The sequence below is a fragment of the Vulpes vulpes genome, chromosome 3 (assembly GCF_048418805.1).
Source record: "Vulpes vulpes isolate BD-2025 chromosome 3, VulVul3, whole genome shotgun sequence".
Lineage (NCBI taxonomy): Eukaryota > Metazoa > Chordata > Mammalia > Carnivora > Canidae > Vulpes > Vulpes vulpes.
The window spans coordinates 76,683,131-76,701,477 of NC_132782.1; the positions used below are offsets into that span (position 1 = coordinate 76,683,131).

The 18,347-nt window shown below is 42.7% G+C and overlaps 2 protein-coding genes across 2 annotated transcripts in view; one reads left to right on the plus strand and one right to left on the minus strand.

Moving 5' to 3' along the window:
• GALNT17 (polypeptide N-acetylgalactosaminyltransferase 17) overlaps positions 1-18,347 on the minus strand; it is a 431,130-nt gene that overhangs the window by 6,868 nt on the left and 405,915 nt on the right. The window lies entirely within an intron of this gene.
• LOC140598158 (transcription factor RFX3-like) lies at positions 1,829-5,099 on the plus strand. The gene is made up of 2 exons (XM_072751531.1): positions 1,829-1,843; positions 4,151-5,099. The coding sequence occupies exons 1-2, from the start codon at positions 1,829-1,831 to the stop codon at positions 4,985-4,987; spliced, it is 852 nt and encodes a 283-aa protein (XP_072607632.1). The 3' UTR covers positions 4,988-5,099.

Genomic DNA, 18,347 nt, shown 5'->3' on the forward strand with positions numbered 1-18,347 from the left:
TTTTGTTTTATTTTGTTTATTGTTTTTTCATTTTCTTGAGAGTATCCTTTGAAGCACAAAAGTTTTTGGTTTTGATGAAGTTCAACTTATCAATTTTTTTCTTTAATTACTTACGCTTTTGATGTCATATCTAAGAAACCACTGCCAAATCCAAGGTAATGAAGATGTGCCCCTATGTCTTCTAAGGATTTTGTAGCTTGAGCGCTTACATTTAGATCTTTGATCCATTTGGAGTTAATTTTTATATGATGTAAGATATGGGTCTGAATTCCTTCTTTTTCACATGGATATTTGTCATCCTAAGATTGTTTGTTGAAAAGACTTTTTCCCTTTTGAACTGTCTTGTCATCTTTGTTAAAAGTTAATTGACTATAAATGTGGGATTTATTTCCAGACTCTCAATGTGCCTATCCTTCTGACAGCACCACAATGTCTTGATTAGTACAGCTTTGTAGTAGGTTTAAGAATTGGAAGTGCGACTCTTCTAACTTTGTTCTTTTATAATTTGTTCTGGCTACTCTGGGCCTCTCGCTTTTTCATATGAATTTTAGGATTATCTTTTCTATTTCTTCAAAGAAGACAGCTGAATTTTGATAGGTACTGCACTGAATCTGTAGGTCAGCTCAGGGAGTACTGCCCTAAGAACAGTAAGTCTTATGATCAAGGAACACAGGATGTATTTTTTTATTTAGGTCTTTCGCTTCTTTCAACAGTGTTTTATAGTTGTCAGTGTATAAGTCTTTTAGTGTATACTTCTTCAGTGAAATTTATTCCGAAGTATTTTATCCTTTTTGATTCTACCATAAATGGTATTAATTTCTTAATTTCCTTGTCAGAATGTGCATCGGTAATGCAAGCAGTGTCTTTAAGACATTTCTGTGAACCATGGGCAACCAGCCTGGTACCTCATGGTCACTCAGAACTGCAGGCTCTGTAAATCCCTTTGGTTCCTGCTTCCACAGGGTCAGGGCTGGGTACCGACTGCCCACACCCACTGCAGACCCATTTTCAATAGTGTCGGGACCTCACCCCAAGTCTCTCATCTTTTCATTCATCTCCTGTGGCTCTGCCAGCCAACACCCTTCCCACTCCCAGCAGGATCTGGATTAAACTATGCCCTTCATTGTGATCCCTAGCTTGGTGTCCTGGGCCCTCACTGCCCTAGGGAATCTTGCCTCCCACGTTGTTGAGAAGTTTATCTTCCCTACCCCTCAAAACCTGTTATCCTTCATGTTTGTTCACTTCTTTCAGCTCTGTCTCATCCTCACTCCATAGGTACCTTAAGTCATTATTTCTCCCTTCTCCTTCATTTCTTCCTAGCTTACAAACATAACCAGATCTTCATGTCCAGAAATCAGCCACAGCTCTCATTACCTCCTTATTTTGTCCCTGATTTTCCACTCTTTCCTTCCTTAGTGCTTTGCAGTTTGGCTTCTACCACCACTCTTCATTGACTTTGCTGTCTTGAAGGTCACCAATATCCATTAATTATCAACTTCAATTGTTTTTTCTTAGTCTTTATACGGGGCATTGACTGTGGGCCAGATGCTCTTCAGGGTGCAGGTGAAACCACCCTTTCTCTCTACACCCACTCTCCTGGAGAGTTTGCCATTCTGAGGACTTTCAGTAGCATCTCTATGCTAACTTGGCTAATTGTGCCAAGTTTCTATCGCCACACCAAACTTTCTCCTCAATTACAGATTTGTATATCCAACTCACTACTGGACGTACTACTAGGAGGTCTAATAAGCATTTCAGATTTACATGATAAAAACTGAATTCTACCTTCTCTGTGTACACCTTATCCTCCTCACTACACTCATCCAACATGGGCTCTATCTTGGTAAGGACAATTCTATCCTTTCAGTTGCTTACGCCAAACACTGGCTTCATCCTTTACTTGCCTCCTCCTCTGACCTACCATATTCAACCCATTAGCAAACTACATTCAGATTTCACCTGCAGTGCTCTCTCCTTGTCCCAAAGAGACAGCACTGTGTTCAGCCTTCTCTGTTTTCTTTTTCTCCTTTATTTGCCTTAGTCTGGATTGGTTCCGTTTGATTTGTTTTTTGGAATGTTAACATATTTCATTGTTTTTCTGTACAGATTTAGAAATTCTGTTTCATTTCTATTATTTTACTGTTCACTCTTGAAATTTAACAATTAACAACTTAGCAGATTACTCAATATTCTAGTGTCTACTTCATTCAATAAAATTCAAGGACATTAGGATCTGATCACCTCCTTTTCACTGTTAAGCCGTTGGTTATATTTCCCTGCCCCACATTAGACATTATTCTTCTTATGTAAGAAACATTTTTTGAGTTTACTTATATGTTTATACATTCCTTTGTTTATAATTCAGTCTTTACTCAAGACATTCTTCTTGAAGTATATTCTGTAGGAGATCCTTTGGTGGTTATGTATTATGGTAAACTCTCCCAGGTTCTATCTGAAAATGTCCTGGGGTGATTTGTTATGCAGCAAAAGCTAATGGATATTACTGCTTCTTGAAAGGGCTTAAAATGGCATTTATTGTAGTTGATCTAGAATCTAGTTGTGCAACAGGGGGAAGACCCTTCAAAGTATCTAATCTGTTCTATGGTTGGAAGCTGTCTCCTTACCTTCTCTCCAAATGCTCACTCACAAAATTATGGCCAAGCCACTGTCTGTGGAATTTGTCACCTCAGTACAATGTTGCCTAGGCAATCCGGCTAACAGCAGGAGAAGCATGAGTCCACATATTATGTGCTCCACTGAAGAACCAATGGGTTGAAGCTCCGTCCTCTGAGCTGCAACTTTTTGACTCTCACTTCTCCAGTTATGGCTAATAGACAACCAGTTCCCTACTAGACACTCATACATACTCCTGATCTCTTCCCAGGCTCTAGGTCTGCAAACTTGGGTCATCTTCCCCCACTTTTCTCCCCCATCCACAAAGCTACAAGGTCTTCCAAGTCCTGCTTCCATACGCCTCTCTCATGTATTTCCTCCTTGTCTCCCAGGTGAACTGCTGCAGGAGCTTTGTAATCGGCTCTCCTACCTCCAGGCCTTCCCAGTTCCCACCTTCCCTTCCCAATCCTGTGGGTTCAGATCATATCATTCCCTGCTTCAAACTTCAATTGCTCCAATACGCCCTGATTTAAGAATAAATTTTTTTTGTACCATGATCTTCTACTCTAGGTCCCCAGTTTACCTTTTCCGTCTTAACTTTTGCTTTCTGACAGATGACTTGAGGTCTCTCAAAAACAGTCAGCAGTCTTCCCTGTGAATAATATATCCCCACCCTACCCCTATCTCCCCTGGTTACACAAAGACCCCAACCAGATGTGATCTTTTTCAACTTACATGCGTATTCTGTGACTTTCCTTGCTATAGGTTATTGCTATTGTTTTAAAACGGTAGCATCCTACTCATTTTTATATAGCATAAAGAGTAAGAAAGTATCTTGCAAAAAGCAAGTACTCTATAAATGCCTTTTGAATTGAATGGGATTATTCTAGGTTTGGCTGCTGGGCCCAAGAGGAAAAATGAATGTCATTATCCACAACCCTAATGCATTAGGAAAACAAAACAAAACAAAACAAAACAAAAAACAACAACCTCTGAGCTCAAATACAATTAATTCTCATTTAGCAGAAAAGAAGAATTTTCTATTTGAGATGATCTAAGAAGCACACAACTATTAACCCACATTTGACAGCCTTGAGGGAAAACTAAAACATGCAGGTTATAGCCAAATAAACAAAACTCAGCCAAATGATTGTGGAATGAATCTGGAACACAGAAAAATCCACCAAATTGTCAATAAAAACATAGCTTGCAATTGCTTTCATATTAAGTGTCTTTCTCATCACTTCAGAATCAGGCTTGGTCAGTGTAAAAGCCACTGCTAAATGAAAAAAGTGCATTTTACCGAGCTTCTACTCAGGACCCAGAGAGATGGGGTTCCATTGATTTGAATCTGCTTTGGGGTGAATCTATTTGTTTGCTGCTTGGCTGAAGGAGTGGTTTCTAGTGACAAACAAATAGACTGTCTATTGTGCCCATGTCTGTCCAGGGCATGCCTGGATCCCAGATTGAATACAGGGAAAAAAATGTTTCCAATTGTATCTCAAAGGGGACACATAGTGCCCTTTTTCCATAAAAGGGGCTGCCTGGGACCAGGGGAATCTTCCAGGGAAACAGAAATGTGTATTTTGATTGGGGAGGGATCTGTATTTTGATTGGTTTCACAGGAAGTGGTCAGCAGACTGGCACATCTGTTGAACAAACTGTAATAGCCCAAAGTCAACATCATCAACAGTTTTTAGATGCATCTCGAGCACTTCCAGAGTTTGGAGAAGTTGAAATCTCTTCTCTGCCAGATGGTACTACCTTTGAGGATATCAAATCACTGCAGAGTCTTTATCGAGAGCACTGTGAGGCAATATTGGACGTTGTTGTGAATCTTCAGTTTAGCCTGATAGAAAAACTGTGGCAAACATTCTGGCGCTATTCTCCTTCTACTCCAACTGACGGCACTACCATCACTGAATCAAGCAATCTGAGTGAAATAGAAAGTCGACTTCCGAAAGCAAAGCTGATAACTCTGTGCAAACATGAGTCTATCCTGAAATGGATGTGTAACTGTGACCATGGGATGTACCAGGCTTTGGTGGAGATTCTCATCCCCGACGTGCTTAGACCTATTCCTAGTGCCTTGACCCAAGCCATTCGAAATTTTGCAAAAAGCCTTGAAGGTTGGCTTTCCAATGCCATGAACAATATCCCACAGAGAATGATACAAACCAAGGTTGCCGCTGTAAGTGCCTTTGCCCAGACTCTGCGAAGATACACATCGCTCAATCACCTGGCCCAGGCAGCTCGTGCAGTGCTCCAGAACACTTCCCAGATCAACCAGATGCTCAATGACCTCAACCGTGTTGACTTTGCCAATGTCCAGCTCAATGGTTATTCGGGACTTAACCTTACGCAGTGCTGCTAGCTTTGGCTCCTTCCACCTGATCCGTCTACTCTACGATGAGTATATGTTCTACTTAGTAGAACATCGTGTTGCTCAGGCAACAGGAGAGACACCCATAGCAGTCATGGGCGAGGTAAGAGAGGCCAAAAGAGCTGTGACTCATGGGGCTTTGAATAAAGGAACTGAATTTCATTTTAATTTAAATATATTATTTATTGATTAAAGTGATGGTTCCTCACCGATGAAGACCCTGCGGGGCTATGGAGTTATTGTAGGGGGGTCCTCACATCCCTCTGTTTATATGTAATTTTTAATTAAAAGATTCTAAAATTATATATTAAAAAAAAAAAAGATCTGTAGGCATGTACTCTGTCAAAACTTATCATATTGTACACCTAAATAGATGCCATTTGTTGTACTGGCCTTATATTTTAATAAAGTTGATTTAAAAATGTATCTCCACTGCCAGTGGAGGTGGGGGAATGGCAGGGTCTGGCCCACATAACTTTGTGGAGAGGGCTTGGAGGCCTTTTGGAGAGGGGCCCTTGGAGTGCGGGCAGCACCAGGATGAGGGTCAGAAGAGCCAAGTGGGAGAGAGTGGTGAGCAGGATAGCCTCCTTCCAATTCCTGGGGGTCAGGAGCAAATTCCTAGGTATGCCTCCAAAGCTCATCTTGACTGCCGAGAGGAGCGAAGCTTCTATTTTTTTAATAAATAGATACATTTCTTTCTCGTCTCCACATGTAAAATAGGAAGGTAGGATTGTATCGGGTATAGCATGGAAATGCTGGCAAATATTTGGCTCCCTTTTTAGCTAGATCTTAATTAAATCTGTCTCACCTTCTCATTTTTGCCAGTTAAACAGTGTTCCTGGCTTTGTGCTGTGTCATCGGAGAGGCAGTCTATGATACGATTAAAGACTTGGACTCTGGAGCCAGTTTAAGAAATGCAAGCCCTGCCACTTAATGGTTTTATGACCCTGGGCCAGTTGCTTAAGCCTTATGGGACTCTATTTCCTCACTTTCAAACTGGGGATAATTTTACAATTTACTTCATAGGGTAGTTATGGAATTCAATATATAAGTGAGAAGAGGACATGGCACATAGTGAGCCCTGTGTGTTTGTTATTCCTATTTTCCCTGACCTCATCCACCAGTTGAGAACTGGGCCTTGTTTCTAATTCACCATACTTCCTTTCTTCCCACCGGGGCTCCCCTGTGGCTGTATGTGGCCAGCAATCCCCGGCTGCAGCTCCTTCCCAGCACTCGGCCACTTCAGGCTTCCCGTTCTCTGCCAGAGCCATTTGTCCAAGGTCAAGCATACTTGAATACTGCCGGGCCCATTGGGTTCTCTTGGGCTGGGTCTGTGGGTAACTTTTATTGGACCCCTGATCCAGGGAAGGCTGGGTGGGCCCCTGCTACACTCCTGCCCTTTCCTCCCCCAACTTTAACTTCATTTCCCTGGTTTGGTCCAGACCTTATGTGCCCTTGCCTGGAGTGGGCCTGATTCCTGGGGGAATCGGACCTTGGATGGGACTCTTGGGACTCCACTTTGTGTTTCTGAGGCAGCCCTGCATTCCACTGATGCTCCCGAGTCCCAAGGTCTCACGGCCTCTCATCTTGGACTCATTATCCTTCCTTCTCACTTCTGCGGTAGAGGAGAGAAGAACTCTGCCTGTTGTCTGCTTCTGGTCAATCCAAGGCACACCACCGGCCAGAAGCCAGCCTTGATCAGCCTCAACCACTCAGGAGCTCAGAGTCTCAGAGGAGGAGTTAGATGTGAGCCTGGTGTTGGTGTTCGTGCGTGACTGTAGGCGTGAAGATCTTCTGAAATGGCCCCAACCCGTGAGGGTCAGTTCCAGGTTTCTAACATTATGGAAGAGCCATTCTACCCCAAGCCTTATTCTGGGTCTGTTCATTGATGTAATTTATCCAACGATAATGACCCTACTACAAAAGTCAGGGCACTTGCCCTTTGTACCTTCCACTAGAGAGACTAAATTTTCTTCTCTTGATTCTAGAAGCCAAAACTCCTGTTGGCACAGTGGTGGCACCTCCCTCCTCATTTTGTGCACCTCTCCAATTAGATTGGTTCCCGTCATGCTGCCCATCTCCACCCTCTCACCTGAGCACACAAGCATATCCTGAAGTTTGTGCCAGACTGTGCCCACCCTGGACTCAGCCCCTGGCCACAACGTGGGTCTGCTCAAAGCATCCAGTGCCTTCCTTGCCTGGGGCTAGTACTCCATTTGTGCACTCTCCTTTCGACATTAAACATTCATAGATTGCCCCCTGTGCTACAGCCTCCTCAATCAGAGACAGCATTTCCCTGAGATTCCCTGGAAGAACTCTCTTCCCTAGAATTCAGGGCCTTCAGGGAAGCCTGGGTGGCTCAGCGGTTTTGTGCTGCTTTCAGCCCAGGGCCTGATCCTGGAGACCTGGGATCGAGTCCCACATCGGGCTCCCTGCATGGAGCCTGCTTCTCCCTCTGCCTGTGTCTCTGCCTCTCTGTGTCTCTCATGAATAAATAAATAAAAATCTTAAAAAAAAAAAAAAGAATTTAGGGCCTTCAGCATTGCAAGCTGTGCTAGTGTGATTATGATTCTCAGGAGGGTAAACCCTGGCTGGCAGGTCAGTCGATTTCTGTTTGTGATGGATTCACAGATTTCCCGCAGAAAAAAGAAACAAGGTCTAAGTTTCTGCTCCTATATACCATAATTTGACCAGGGGAAAATTTAGTGTTGGAACAGTCATGCTCAAATGAAGACGGTAGGAAATCTACTTCCTGAGCATTAATCCTCAGTGACTTTTAGAATTTCCACTAGTATTTTAGAAATGTAAGTAGCTCCTTTCTGTTTAGTCTTCATTCCCTTTCATTCTGCCCTAAGTGTACTTCCAGCTCAGACCCCTCTGTACCTCCTGACCTGGTCTCACCTTCCCTCAATCCGGAGAGTTCTCTTGATCAGGTCTGCATGTCCTCACCTCCCTTTCTCCCCTGCATCCACTCCCATCTGGCTTCCTCTCCGTGCCCCATAGAGAATCCTTTTGCCTACGTTTGTTATTGTATCTAACCTGCAGTGTAGGCTAGCTTGTTGGACCTCTGGGTGTCACACTGGGGTCTGTCCCTGGTCTCTCCCTTGTCACACACCCCAGAGCTCCATCTGCCTCTGCCACTCAGTCCTCAGCACTTGTTTGGAATGCTCAGCTGTCTGGAGGACATCACCGTGGGGGGTCCCAAGGCCCATCCTTCACCCCGAGCTCGCAATGCCCCAAACTGAACTCCTATCATCCTCCCCCGAAACCTGTGTCTCCAATCTCAGCAATGGCATCACCATCTATCCTTGGTTTAAGGATAACCAACTCTTAACTCTCTAACCAACTCTTAACTTAAGTCAAGAGACTTGAGTATCATTTCCACCTCCCTCATCCCTTCCCTTGACCTCTCCAACAATAATTCCAGCCAACTAGCCCTCTTAAAACACTGAAAAAAAAACCTTTTTATGTCAGTCATTTTAGATTTACAAAAAGTTACAAATACAATTGAGCGAGTTCCTGTATACGTGGCACCCAGCTTATCCTAAAGTTAGTATCATATATCATCATAGTATAATTACCAAATCTAAGGAATTAACATTGATACTAATCTAGCGACCCGACAAATTTTGTGGGTTTTCCAACTATATTTTCTCCTCCAGGATCCCATACTGCATTCTCTCTCTTTTTTTTTTTTTTAATTTTATTTATTCATGAGAGACACAGAGAGACAGAGAGAGGCAGAGATACAGGCAGAAGGAGAAGCAGGCTCCATGCAGGGAGTTTGATGCAGGACTCGATCCTGGGTCTCCAGGGTCACGCCCTGGGCTGAAGGTTGTGCTAAACCGCTGAGCTAGCCGGGCTGCCCCCATACTGCATTCCATTGTCCTGTCTCCTTAATCTTCTATCTGGGACAGCTCCTTAGTCTTTCATTGTTTTTAATGACCTTGGCACTTTTGGAGAGTACCTGGGAATTATTTTGTAGACCATCCCTCAATTTAGGTTTGTCTGGTGTTTTCTCATGATTAAGATTAAAGTTATAGTTGTACATTCTTAGCAAGAAAAACCACAGAAGTGATGCTATGGTCTTTTTGGGGCATCAGATCAGGGGTACATGATGTCTCATTACTGGTGATGTTAACCTTGAACATTTGGTTAAGGTGGTGCCTTTGGGCTTCTCAACCGTCAAATTACTGTCTTCACTTTAAAAAGGGAGATACTTGAAAACCAGGAAAATATATTACTTTTCATCATATTTTCATCAACTAATTTTAGCATCCATTGCTAGTTCTGGACTTCAGCAGCTGCCTAGCAGTGATTTTCATTTCCCACATGCCTTCTACATTTACCAAGTGGACTTCTACTGAGGGAATAGCTGTCCTTCTCTCTCCATTTATTTATTTATGTCAGTATGGACTCACGGAATTGAAAAAAATTATGTGAGTGACAATCCAATAGAATCGCTGTTTATTTTATTGCTCAAATAGTTCCAGTTTTGGACATTAGGAACTCCTTCAGGGTGGCTTCCGTGTTCTATTGAGAAGACACCTCTTTTTAAAAGAACTTCTTTTTATTCTGACACTGCAAGGTTTCCCAGGTTTAATCCCTATTTTTCCTACTCCATTGCTGGGATCATCCAAAATCTGGGTGCCAGATGTGTTCAGTGCTACAGGGTTTTATTGCTTCTAGGCTGTCTCAGAGCTAGGAAATATATGTACGTACATGCCAACTCATACACACATTTGTTTTCCTTTCTACATTTTTTACAAATTTATTTCTATACCTTTATTTACATATGTTATATGTATGTATATTTATATATTTTTATATAAACCTATGAAATAAATTCATCCTGTTCCCTCACATTGCAATCCAACTTCCACTCATTCCAGCCATGCCTCTCCTTATTTACAGCCACTCTCCAACAGTAAGAGGCCTGGTTCCCAAAATCCATACTTTATGTACTACTTGCTCAATCCTAGTATATACATACAGTAATTTCAGAATTGTTAATCCAGACTTCTGTGGAAAACAAGCTTACTTACTAGAATGCATTACAGGCAATGGTTCTTTTCTTCTAGAATCCAGTTCAAAATTGTCCAAAGTGTTCCAAAGTTACTAAGATTGGTGCTGTTCTTCCTCCATCAATCAGTGTTGTTATATTTGTTTAGTTAGGTTAACTTTTTTTTTTTTTACTGTTTGCATATGATTGTGGGTCGTCTTTCCCACATTCTAGTTGAATTTATTATTCTTTCTCAGACATTTGAAACGCCACCATTCCAAGAGATCAAGCTTGACATAAAGGTGCATTGAGAGACAAGTGTCACTCCCCTTTTATTCCTTTTATCTGCCCCTATTTCCACATTCCATCCATCCCATTCTCACCCACCTCTAGTAGGAACCAATCTCATTAGTTTCTGATTTATCCTTCTTGAATTGCTTGTACAGATGGGCAGATCCAAGTATTTATTATTGAATGACCATTTGTGTTAAATAAAGGTTAGCAGACTATGCATCTTCTTTTGTACTTTGCCTTTTTCACCTAGCAATATGTGAAAATCACTCTGTACCAGTACATAGATTGACCATGTTATTTTGTATAGCTGAATGCTACTCCACCACATGGATATAGCTCAGCTCATTTAGCCACTCTCTTAGGAAGAGGCATTAAACTAGGTTCTAATATTTTGCAATTGCAAATAATGCTGTAATGCATACAATCTTCAGATTGCTGGAAATCGGAGTAGACTTCTGGAGGTGGATCAGCGGGTCAAAAAGTAAGCATATTGTAAGCTTTGTTAAGTATTGCCAAACTCCCCTACAAAAAATGATATTAATTTGCATTTCTACCAACAATCTATGAGATTGGCTATTTCTTCAGAACCTTGACAACAGAGTATATTGTCAAATATTTTAATTTTTGCAAATATGATGGATGAGGAATGGCTTCTCAGTGTTATTCTGCTTTGAATTTCCCCAATTATGAATGAGTTTGAACTGTTTTGAAATTTATTTAGGAGCCATTTATATCTTTTTTGGCAACTTGTTTGCTTGTGTCTCTTTCTTATTTTTCTATCAGATTTTTAGTCCTTTTTCCCTCAATTTTTGAGAATCCTTTTTTTTTTAAAGATTTTTATTTATTCATGAGAGATGCAGAGAGAGAGGGAGAGACATAGGCAGAGAGAGAAGCAGGCTCCCTGTTGGGACCCCGATGTGGGACTCAATCCCAGGACCCTGGGATCACACCCTGAGTCGAAGGCAGAACGCTCAACCACTGAGCCACTGGGTGCCCTTAAGAATCTTTTAAATAGCAGGAAAATCATCCTTTGTGGGATATGTTACAAATATTTTCTCCGTGTTTGTCAATAGTCTTTGACATGCTTATGGTATTATATTGCCATGTAAGTTTTAAAAAATTTTAATGTAGTCAAATACATCAATCTATTATTGATTTTGAGTTAGAAAGCCCTCTCCTAGATCAGAGTTAAAGTAGAATTCACCCAGTATTTTTCCGGTATGTGCATAGTTTCATCTTTCACAGATATATTCTTAATTCATTTGGAATTTAAGCTCGTGTATAGTGTCAAGTATGGGTCTAATTTGGGACAAATTAGCCCTGGGTGGCTCAGAAGTTGAGTGTTTGCCTTTGACTCACTTGAAGGGATAAGCCCTGGGTGTTACACTATGTTGGCAAATCAAACTTCAATAAATAAATAAATAAATAAATAAATAAATAAATAAACAAACAAACAAACAAACATAACATGGCAAAAACAACAACAACAAAAAAGTATGGGTGTATGGGTTTAATTTAATCCCTAATCATATTCAAAATTTGTCTACTTCTTAGTATCCCTCATTGTCACTACTCAAGTTTGGGTGATTGACTTTTGACAAGATAATCATACTAGTGTCATAACTGAAGTTTTTGCCTCTTAGCTTAAGACCCATCTAATCTATTCCCCAAACTGCAATCCCAAGTGATTCCTTCCTAAATGTAAATCAGACTGTATGTACTCCAGACTTTATATTTTGAAATATAAATATATATTTATATTTATAATATAAAATATAAATATTTTCAATATTTCAGGGGCTCCCTGTGGGGGCTGGTGTAAAGTCCAAGCTCCTTAATAGTCTTATAAGGCTGTACATTATCTGCCTCCTGCCTATTGATCTGGCCTCACATTTGGTCACTCACCACCTCCTGTTCTGTGTTCCAAACTCCTTAGGCTTGGAGACTTCATTTCCTCCTCTTTAAAATGGGAATGATAGAAGGCTTCTCAGAAACAATGAAATTTTTTTGACAAAATATTGTGGAATTCCAGGGAAAATATGTCTATGATTCAGATATTTTGATGTTTTATAAAGGAGGCAATTAACAAAAGCATATAAGAATGAAACAATAGCATAAGACTTCAGTAGATTATATATATCCTAAAATACAGTGATCTGTCCATCAGGAAAATCATAGCTATATTTAGTGTATTGGCTTGGTCTGAAGATTAAATAAATTAGAAAAACTTGGTCACGAGATGCATAATATTCATCATTAAGATGAAGTCTAAAGAAATTTATTTGATGAGTTAAAAAACATCAGTGGTTGGACTCAACCAATCACCAGCCTATCTTATACAATAACTAATCTTAACTAACTATGAATTCCTAGATGGTAGGAGCCTCCATGTCTCACCTATATTTTCAAGTAACTCGTTTTCCAGGTAACATTTCCTTAAAGAACTGAACCAGGCTGGAAGACAAGCTGAATGATGGAAAGTTCATGTGTTCCAGAACCAGAGAACTGGAAGGAACCTTGAATATTACTTGTCCAATAAAAACTGGAAATCCCTTGCAAGTTCTCTGCGGGCTTGAGATGCTCAAATGCCTAGAGGTATTCAAGTTTTCACTGCTTTTCATTATTGTCTTTTTTACAGCCTCAAGAAGTAGAATCTTGTAGAAGTAGAACCTAATTGAATCTTTCTTGGAAAACTAAAGCTTTCCCAAGGTCCCACAGTCAGCACCACAGGCATCATTTCTATAGGACATGTGCCACGGACTTTGTTTAAGGATTTTGCATTGATGAGCTTATTTAACTGGCACAGTATCTCTATAAGGTACATACTATCATTCTATTTACATCACAGAGAAGGAAAGTAAAGTACAAGGAGCTCCATTGTTTTGCCCAAGGTCACAGCTAGTGAGCAGGGGAGCTGAGTTGTGTCACATTTATGAGTCAGCCACACACAGGAAGGTCTCTCTGAACATCAGCATGGAAGAATTAATTCTGGTGCAGGATGTATGTGGCATGTCATTTCCTGATTTCTAGTCTCACTAAGATGCAGGGACCAGAGACCTTCCTTTAGCCATGCATGGCTCTGGTTAGCTCATGGTCCACTTTAGCAGTATATTAGGAACCTCATCCCCAACAGAGAAAGCCATAAGTATCTGGAATGCTAGGATGAGCCTTTAGCTGACCACACATCCTCCTAGGTTGATATCTCCTGTCATGTTCATGGCCAAACCAACTATTTAAGTAGGGAATATGGAACCCAGACTGAGGAGAACCCATGTCTTTGTGCACATGGCCTTCCTGCAAGGCTTCTTATAATTCACCTTCAACATTTGGCTGGTTGGCATTTAAATTTCCATAAAGGGGTCATAGATTCAGGCCCCGCAGGCATTTCATGGATGAACCTAGTCTTTTGCGAACAGCATCAAGCAGTCAACATGATTGATAGGAGTTCCTTGAATGCAGGCCCCACCCTGGACACTCAGCCCCTGTAGCTGCAGGAAAATTCTAGGAGGCCATGCAGTGCAGAACTCTCAGGAAGGGGGCTGGCGATGAAAACACCCCATCACAGAGCAATCTGAAGAAGTCCTTCACACCTTTTTGGAACCAATCTCGGGGAGTACATGGCACCCTTGGTGGTCCTCATGTGGGTGGAATTCCAGCAAGTTGTCTTAAACCTGGCACTTTACACAACCCTACCTTCTAGGCCAGGCAGGTGATACAATGAGAACGGTCTAGGACGTTCTGCTACGTTCAGTCTTCCTCTGGCCTTCTCAGATGGGAACCCAGCCCTCTGAGGCCCAGGCCTGAACTCCAATAGCCCTAAACATTTTAGGGCCCCTGCTTTGATCTGCCCTGAATTCTGACTGGCCATGTTCTCAGACCCTCTCCATTTTAAACAAGCAAAGCCTTTGCAAACAACCCCTCTACAGACACAGCTGTGCCAAAGAAACACTGAAATGCTCTGAGCTAAATGGTCAGGGGGTGAGGTGATTCTAATGTTTTTCTCTTGCTCTGCTGTACCTGGTAGTGCTAAGGCACTAAATACCTTTTCACCAACAGGTTTCACTGTCCCTGTCTTGTCCTTCAGAAGCAGCGATGTTATTAATTCAGTGATTTGAAAACAACCTAAGAAATCAAAATACTTCTTTGAAAAAAATAAAGGCTGGAAGCATGCCTCAGAAATGATAATGGTTGTTTTAGGGTGGCAGGATTATGGATGATTTAATTTTTTTCTCAAACTCATCTACAATGCTGTTGCATCTTTAGTAGAAAAGAGAAAGATTAGCTAGCAGTGACTTTCTTTGAATTTAACAGCTCTGGGTAAGGTAGAAAGGTTCCTTTGATAATGTGGCCACCATCCCACTATTCAGTCTGAGTTCCTTATTTCTTTTTTTTTTTTTTTTTTTTTTAATTTATTTATGATAGTCACAGAGAGAGACAGAGAGGCAGAGACACAGGCGGAGGAAGAAGCAGGCTCCATGCACCGGGAGCCTGATGTGGGATTCGATCCCGGGTCTCCAGGATCGCGCCCTGGGCCAAAGGCAGGCGCCAAACCGCTGCGCCACCCAGGGATCCCTGAGTTCCTTATTTCAAACCTAACATTGACACAAAATCTGCCTGGACCACTTCTCATGTCTAGAGGAAAAAAAATCCACCAAACTTATTTCTAAGGAGACATAAAGTTTCTAAGACTCTCTACTGGAAAACAGTTGATGACTATGATTCTGATTTTCTGGAAAAAATAGTTCATCAACTCCTCCTGGTAAGAGAGCAATAATACAGTAATTCCTCCTTAACCTGGAGTCCTCCTTAAGCATGATCAAATACATGTGCTTTTTATTCCTGAATGCCATTTAGGAAATTGGGCATTCCTATTCCCTGCATGTGGATCATGAGACCTACTTGTTAGAGATAATTAGAAAGAATGAACTGGGGATTGGAAATAAAACAGGGAAGCAAAGCAGATGGCAGAGCAAGAGGCTCGGGGCCCCTGAAGCCTCAGGAAAGTCTCGAGAAGTGGAAAAGCAGTAACCGTGCTCTCCATGCTCTCCACGGAGGTCTGCAGAGAAGGTGAGCACCAGGGACGCTCACAAAAGCTGTGGGGAGGAGGACCCGGGAGGCGGGAACTCACAACCTGGAAATAATTAAATCAGAAGCATTCTGAATGTTTTGAGAGAAGATGAGTCAGAGAAACAAAAAAAGGTGCTTAATATTCCTGCTATCTGCAAGGAGGCAAAATGAATTTATAAGCGTTGCACTGGAATGCAGGGGGAGGGTTTAAAAAAAACACCCTGCATAGGAGACAGGAGATGGAAATGAGCTGTACAGAGCCTCCGCCGGGTCGCAGAGGTGTCCAACAGCACCAGTGCTTTTCTCCCGCCTCTCGTCCTCCCTTGTGTCTCTACAGAGACACAAGAGGTTTCCCTCTTGTGTTAGGTTTCCCTAACATAGAAAGGACCTGCCCTCCCTCCTCCAACCTATTCATCCACAAGGTCTAAAGCTCCCCTGCTTTGACCTCATGCTGCTCTCTAGGAATTGAAAAGGATTCCTAGATCTGCTTCTTACCAAAGGCAGAAGGCCGGTCCCCAGAATCACAGGCCTGTTTTTTGGGGTAAAGCAATCTTTCCTTGGGTGTTAACTCCAACGTGCTCTCAATGGCTCCATCCCTTGAGCCCCTACAGTTGCATGACTTTGTGTGAAGCCAAGAGGCGGCTGGATGCCATTAACTTCTGCGTTTTCTGAGTGCCTTCCACATGCTAATAGCTATGGGAGCCCTGTCACTCCAGTGGGGCACCAGCGCCTTATTGGCACAATGCATCATCGTGACAAGGTATTTGGATGATGTATCACTTAAAAGATGAAGCCATCAAAGAATAAGTCCAAGATCAGATTAAATTTAATTACAGGATAAAAGAATTCTCATCTGTCATGCTGTTGATGAATTAACTGAGGGTAAGGGATGTGAGCTTCTCCAAAGAGAAGGTAGAGGAAGAATAAAATGTCTTGACAGGGACCAACAGAAGAGAGACCTCTGTAATCTCCCTGGAGCCCAGTGAAACACAAAGGTCCTCGGGACAGAGCCTGACACCCCTGTCCATGACATGCACCTCTAGGAACGTCCCACCACAGCTGGGGGCTGTTTCCCACAGCGCTCCTTCAGTTCCCCAGAACCGCCTACCCGACCCTGTGCTGCCAAGGCCAGTCCCCCGCTCGGGCTGCTGAGAAGCCGGGGTCCTTGGCTCAGGACCAACCTACGTCAGGAGTGCTGCTGACTACGAGGTTCCACAACCACTCCCAATTAAGTTGGGCCTCAAATTTGGGGGCAGAAGGAGGGATTAACTATGAAGGGGCTCAAGGGAATTTTGGAGGACAGCAGAACCTCTAAACATCTTGATTGTGGTGGGGGGACTTGATGGTATGTGTTTGATGAAACTTGCAAAACTATATTAACAAGAATGAATTCTCCTTAAAAATGAAAAAAAACCCTATTATGTAAAAGCTGAAATAATATCATAAATTTAAAAAAGAATTAGACTAGGGGTGTGTAGGTGGCTCAGTTGGTTAATAAGCCTCTGTCTTCAGCTCAGGTCATGATCCCGGGGTCCTAGGATTGAGCCCCATGTTATGCTCCTTGCTCAGTGGAGAGTCTGCTTCTTCCTCCCCCTTCCTTCCCCGCTGGTGTTCTCTCTTGCTCTCAAAAAAGTAAAATCTTAAGAAAAAAAAAAAAAAAAGGAATTAGGTTGGGATAGGAAGCATAGCCTGGGGCAGACACAGAATCTGATCACTACCTGTAAGTCTAACATATAGCCTTGTCCATAAGAGATGCTCAGCAGATGATACTGATTGAAAAAGGAAAATACTTGGAGATAACAGGTAGATCCCAGACCCCATCTTTGGTAGGTCTGGGGTTGGTTGACTCAGGGGTCAATCAGCATTTGTCACACATTACTGGTGGCTCACAGTCCTGTGGACCGCACCTAAGGTGCTAGTTGGAGAGCCCTGGCCCCTCATCCTGGCATCCAGAGCTCTCAACCCTGCACCACTTGCCTTAGCCCACTGTGTCACTGTCCCTTCAATATACCATACACTGCCATCCCCACGACCTCCACGCCTTTTCTGTTACCTCTTGCCTGGCATTGTCTCCATGCTTGCTTCAAATCCTCCCACTGTGCCTTGCTGTGGCCAGCAGACCTGTTGGGGCCCAAAGGAAGAAGACCCAACCCGCTCCCCAGAATGCATCAATGTCACAGCTGAGAATTCACCACCAAGAAGCAGAGGACTTTCAGTTCAAAGGTGTCATGGCCCTATCTGAATCTCAGTTTTCTCATTAACAGTATTAGGAGAGGGCCACTACCCACTTGATAGGATTAAACATGTTACTAAAAACAGAAAGGGGTTTATTTTTGTTCCCTGTTTCAACCCTGCATAGCTCTGGCCCACAGTACTCAGTGCTCACAGTCTGAGGCCTGCTGCACACTGTTGGGACCTTGGCAATAGCTCAGTCACAGAGCCAAGAGAGTTGTTGGGGGTGAGGAGGATACTGCATTCACCCTTGAACCCCTGGGGGCAGCACAGCCCACCCTTGCTCTCATCTTGACCTTTGCCCTCAAAGGCAATCAGCAGCAGTGGCTGGGAAAGGTTGATGGGTTGACCAGGTGGACAGGGAGAGACAGCTGGAAGGGGCTGGAAGACAAGGCCAATCTCATGTTTGATCATCGTTGCAGAGCCACCGTGGCTGCTCTAGCTCGGAGACCCACCTGACCTGGGCCCGGGTCAGTGGCTTGGAGCAGGTGGGGGAGCCGAGGCTCTCCTGAGACCACACCCCCGTTCTACATGGGTTCAAGCTGGCATTAAAGGCTGTTGCTGCATCTTTGACTTCCTATTTTTAAATAAAACTTAGGCTCAAACAAGAAAAAGGTACTTGTCTAACCCAGATTAGTAACGACATGAGCAAGCCTGGTCGCCAGCCCGCCGATAGACACTTGCGAGCCAGCAGGCTCTCCGAGTCGGAACCTCTTCCACTTTGTTGACAAACACATGTTGCAAGATTGGAAATTA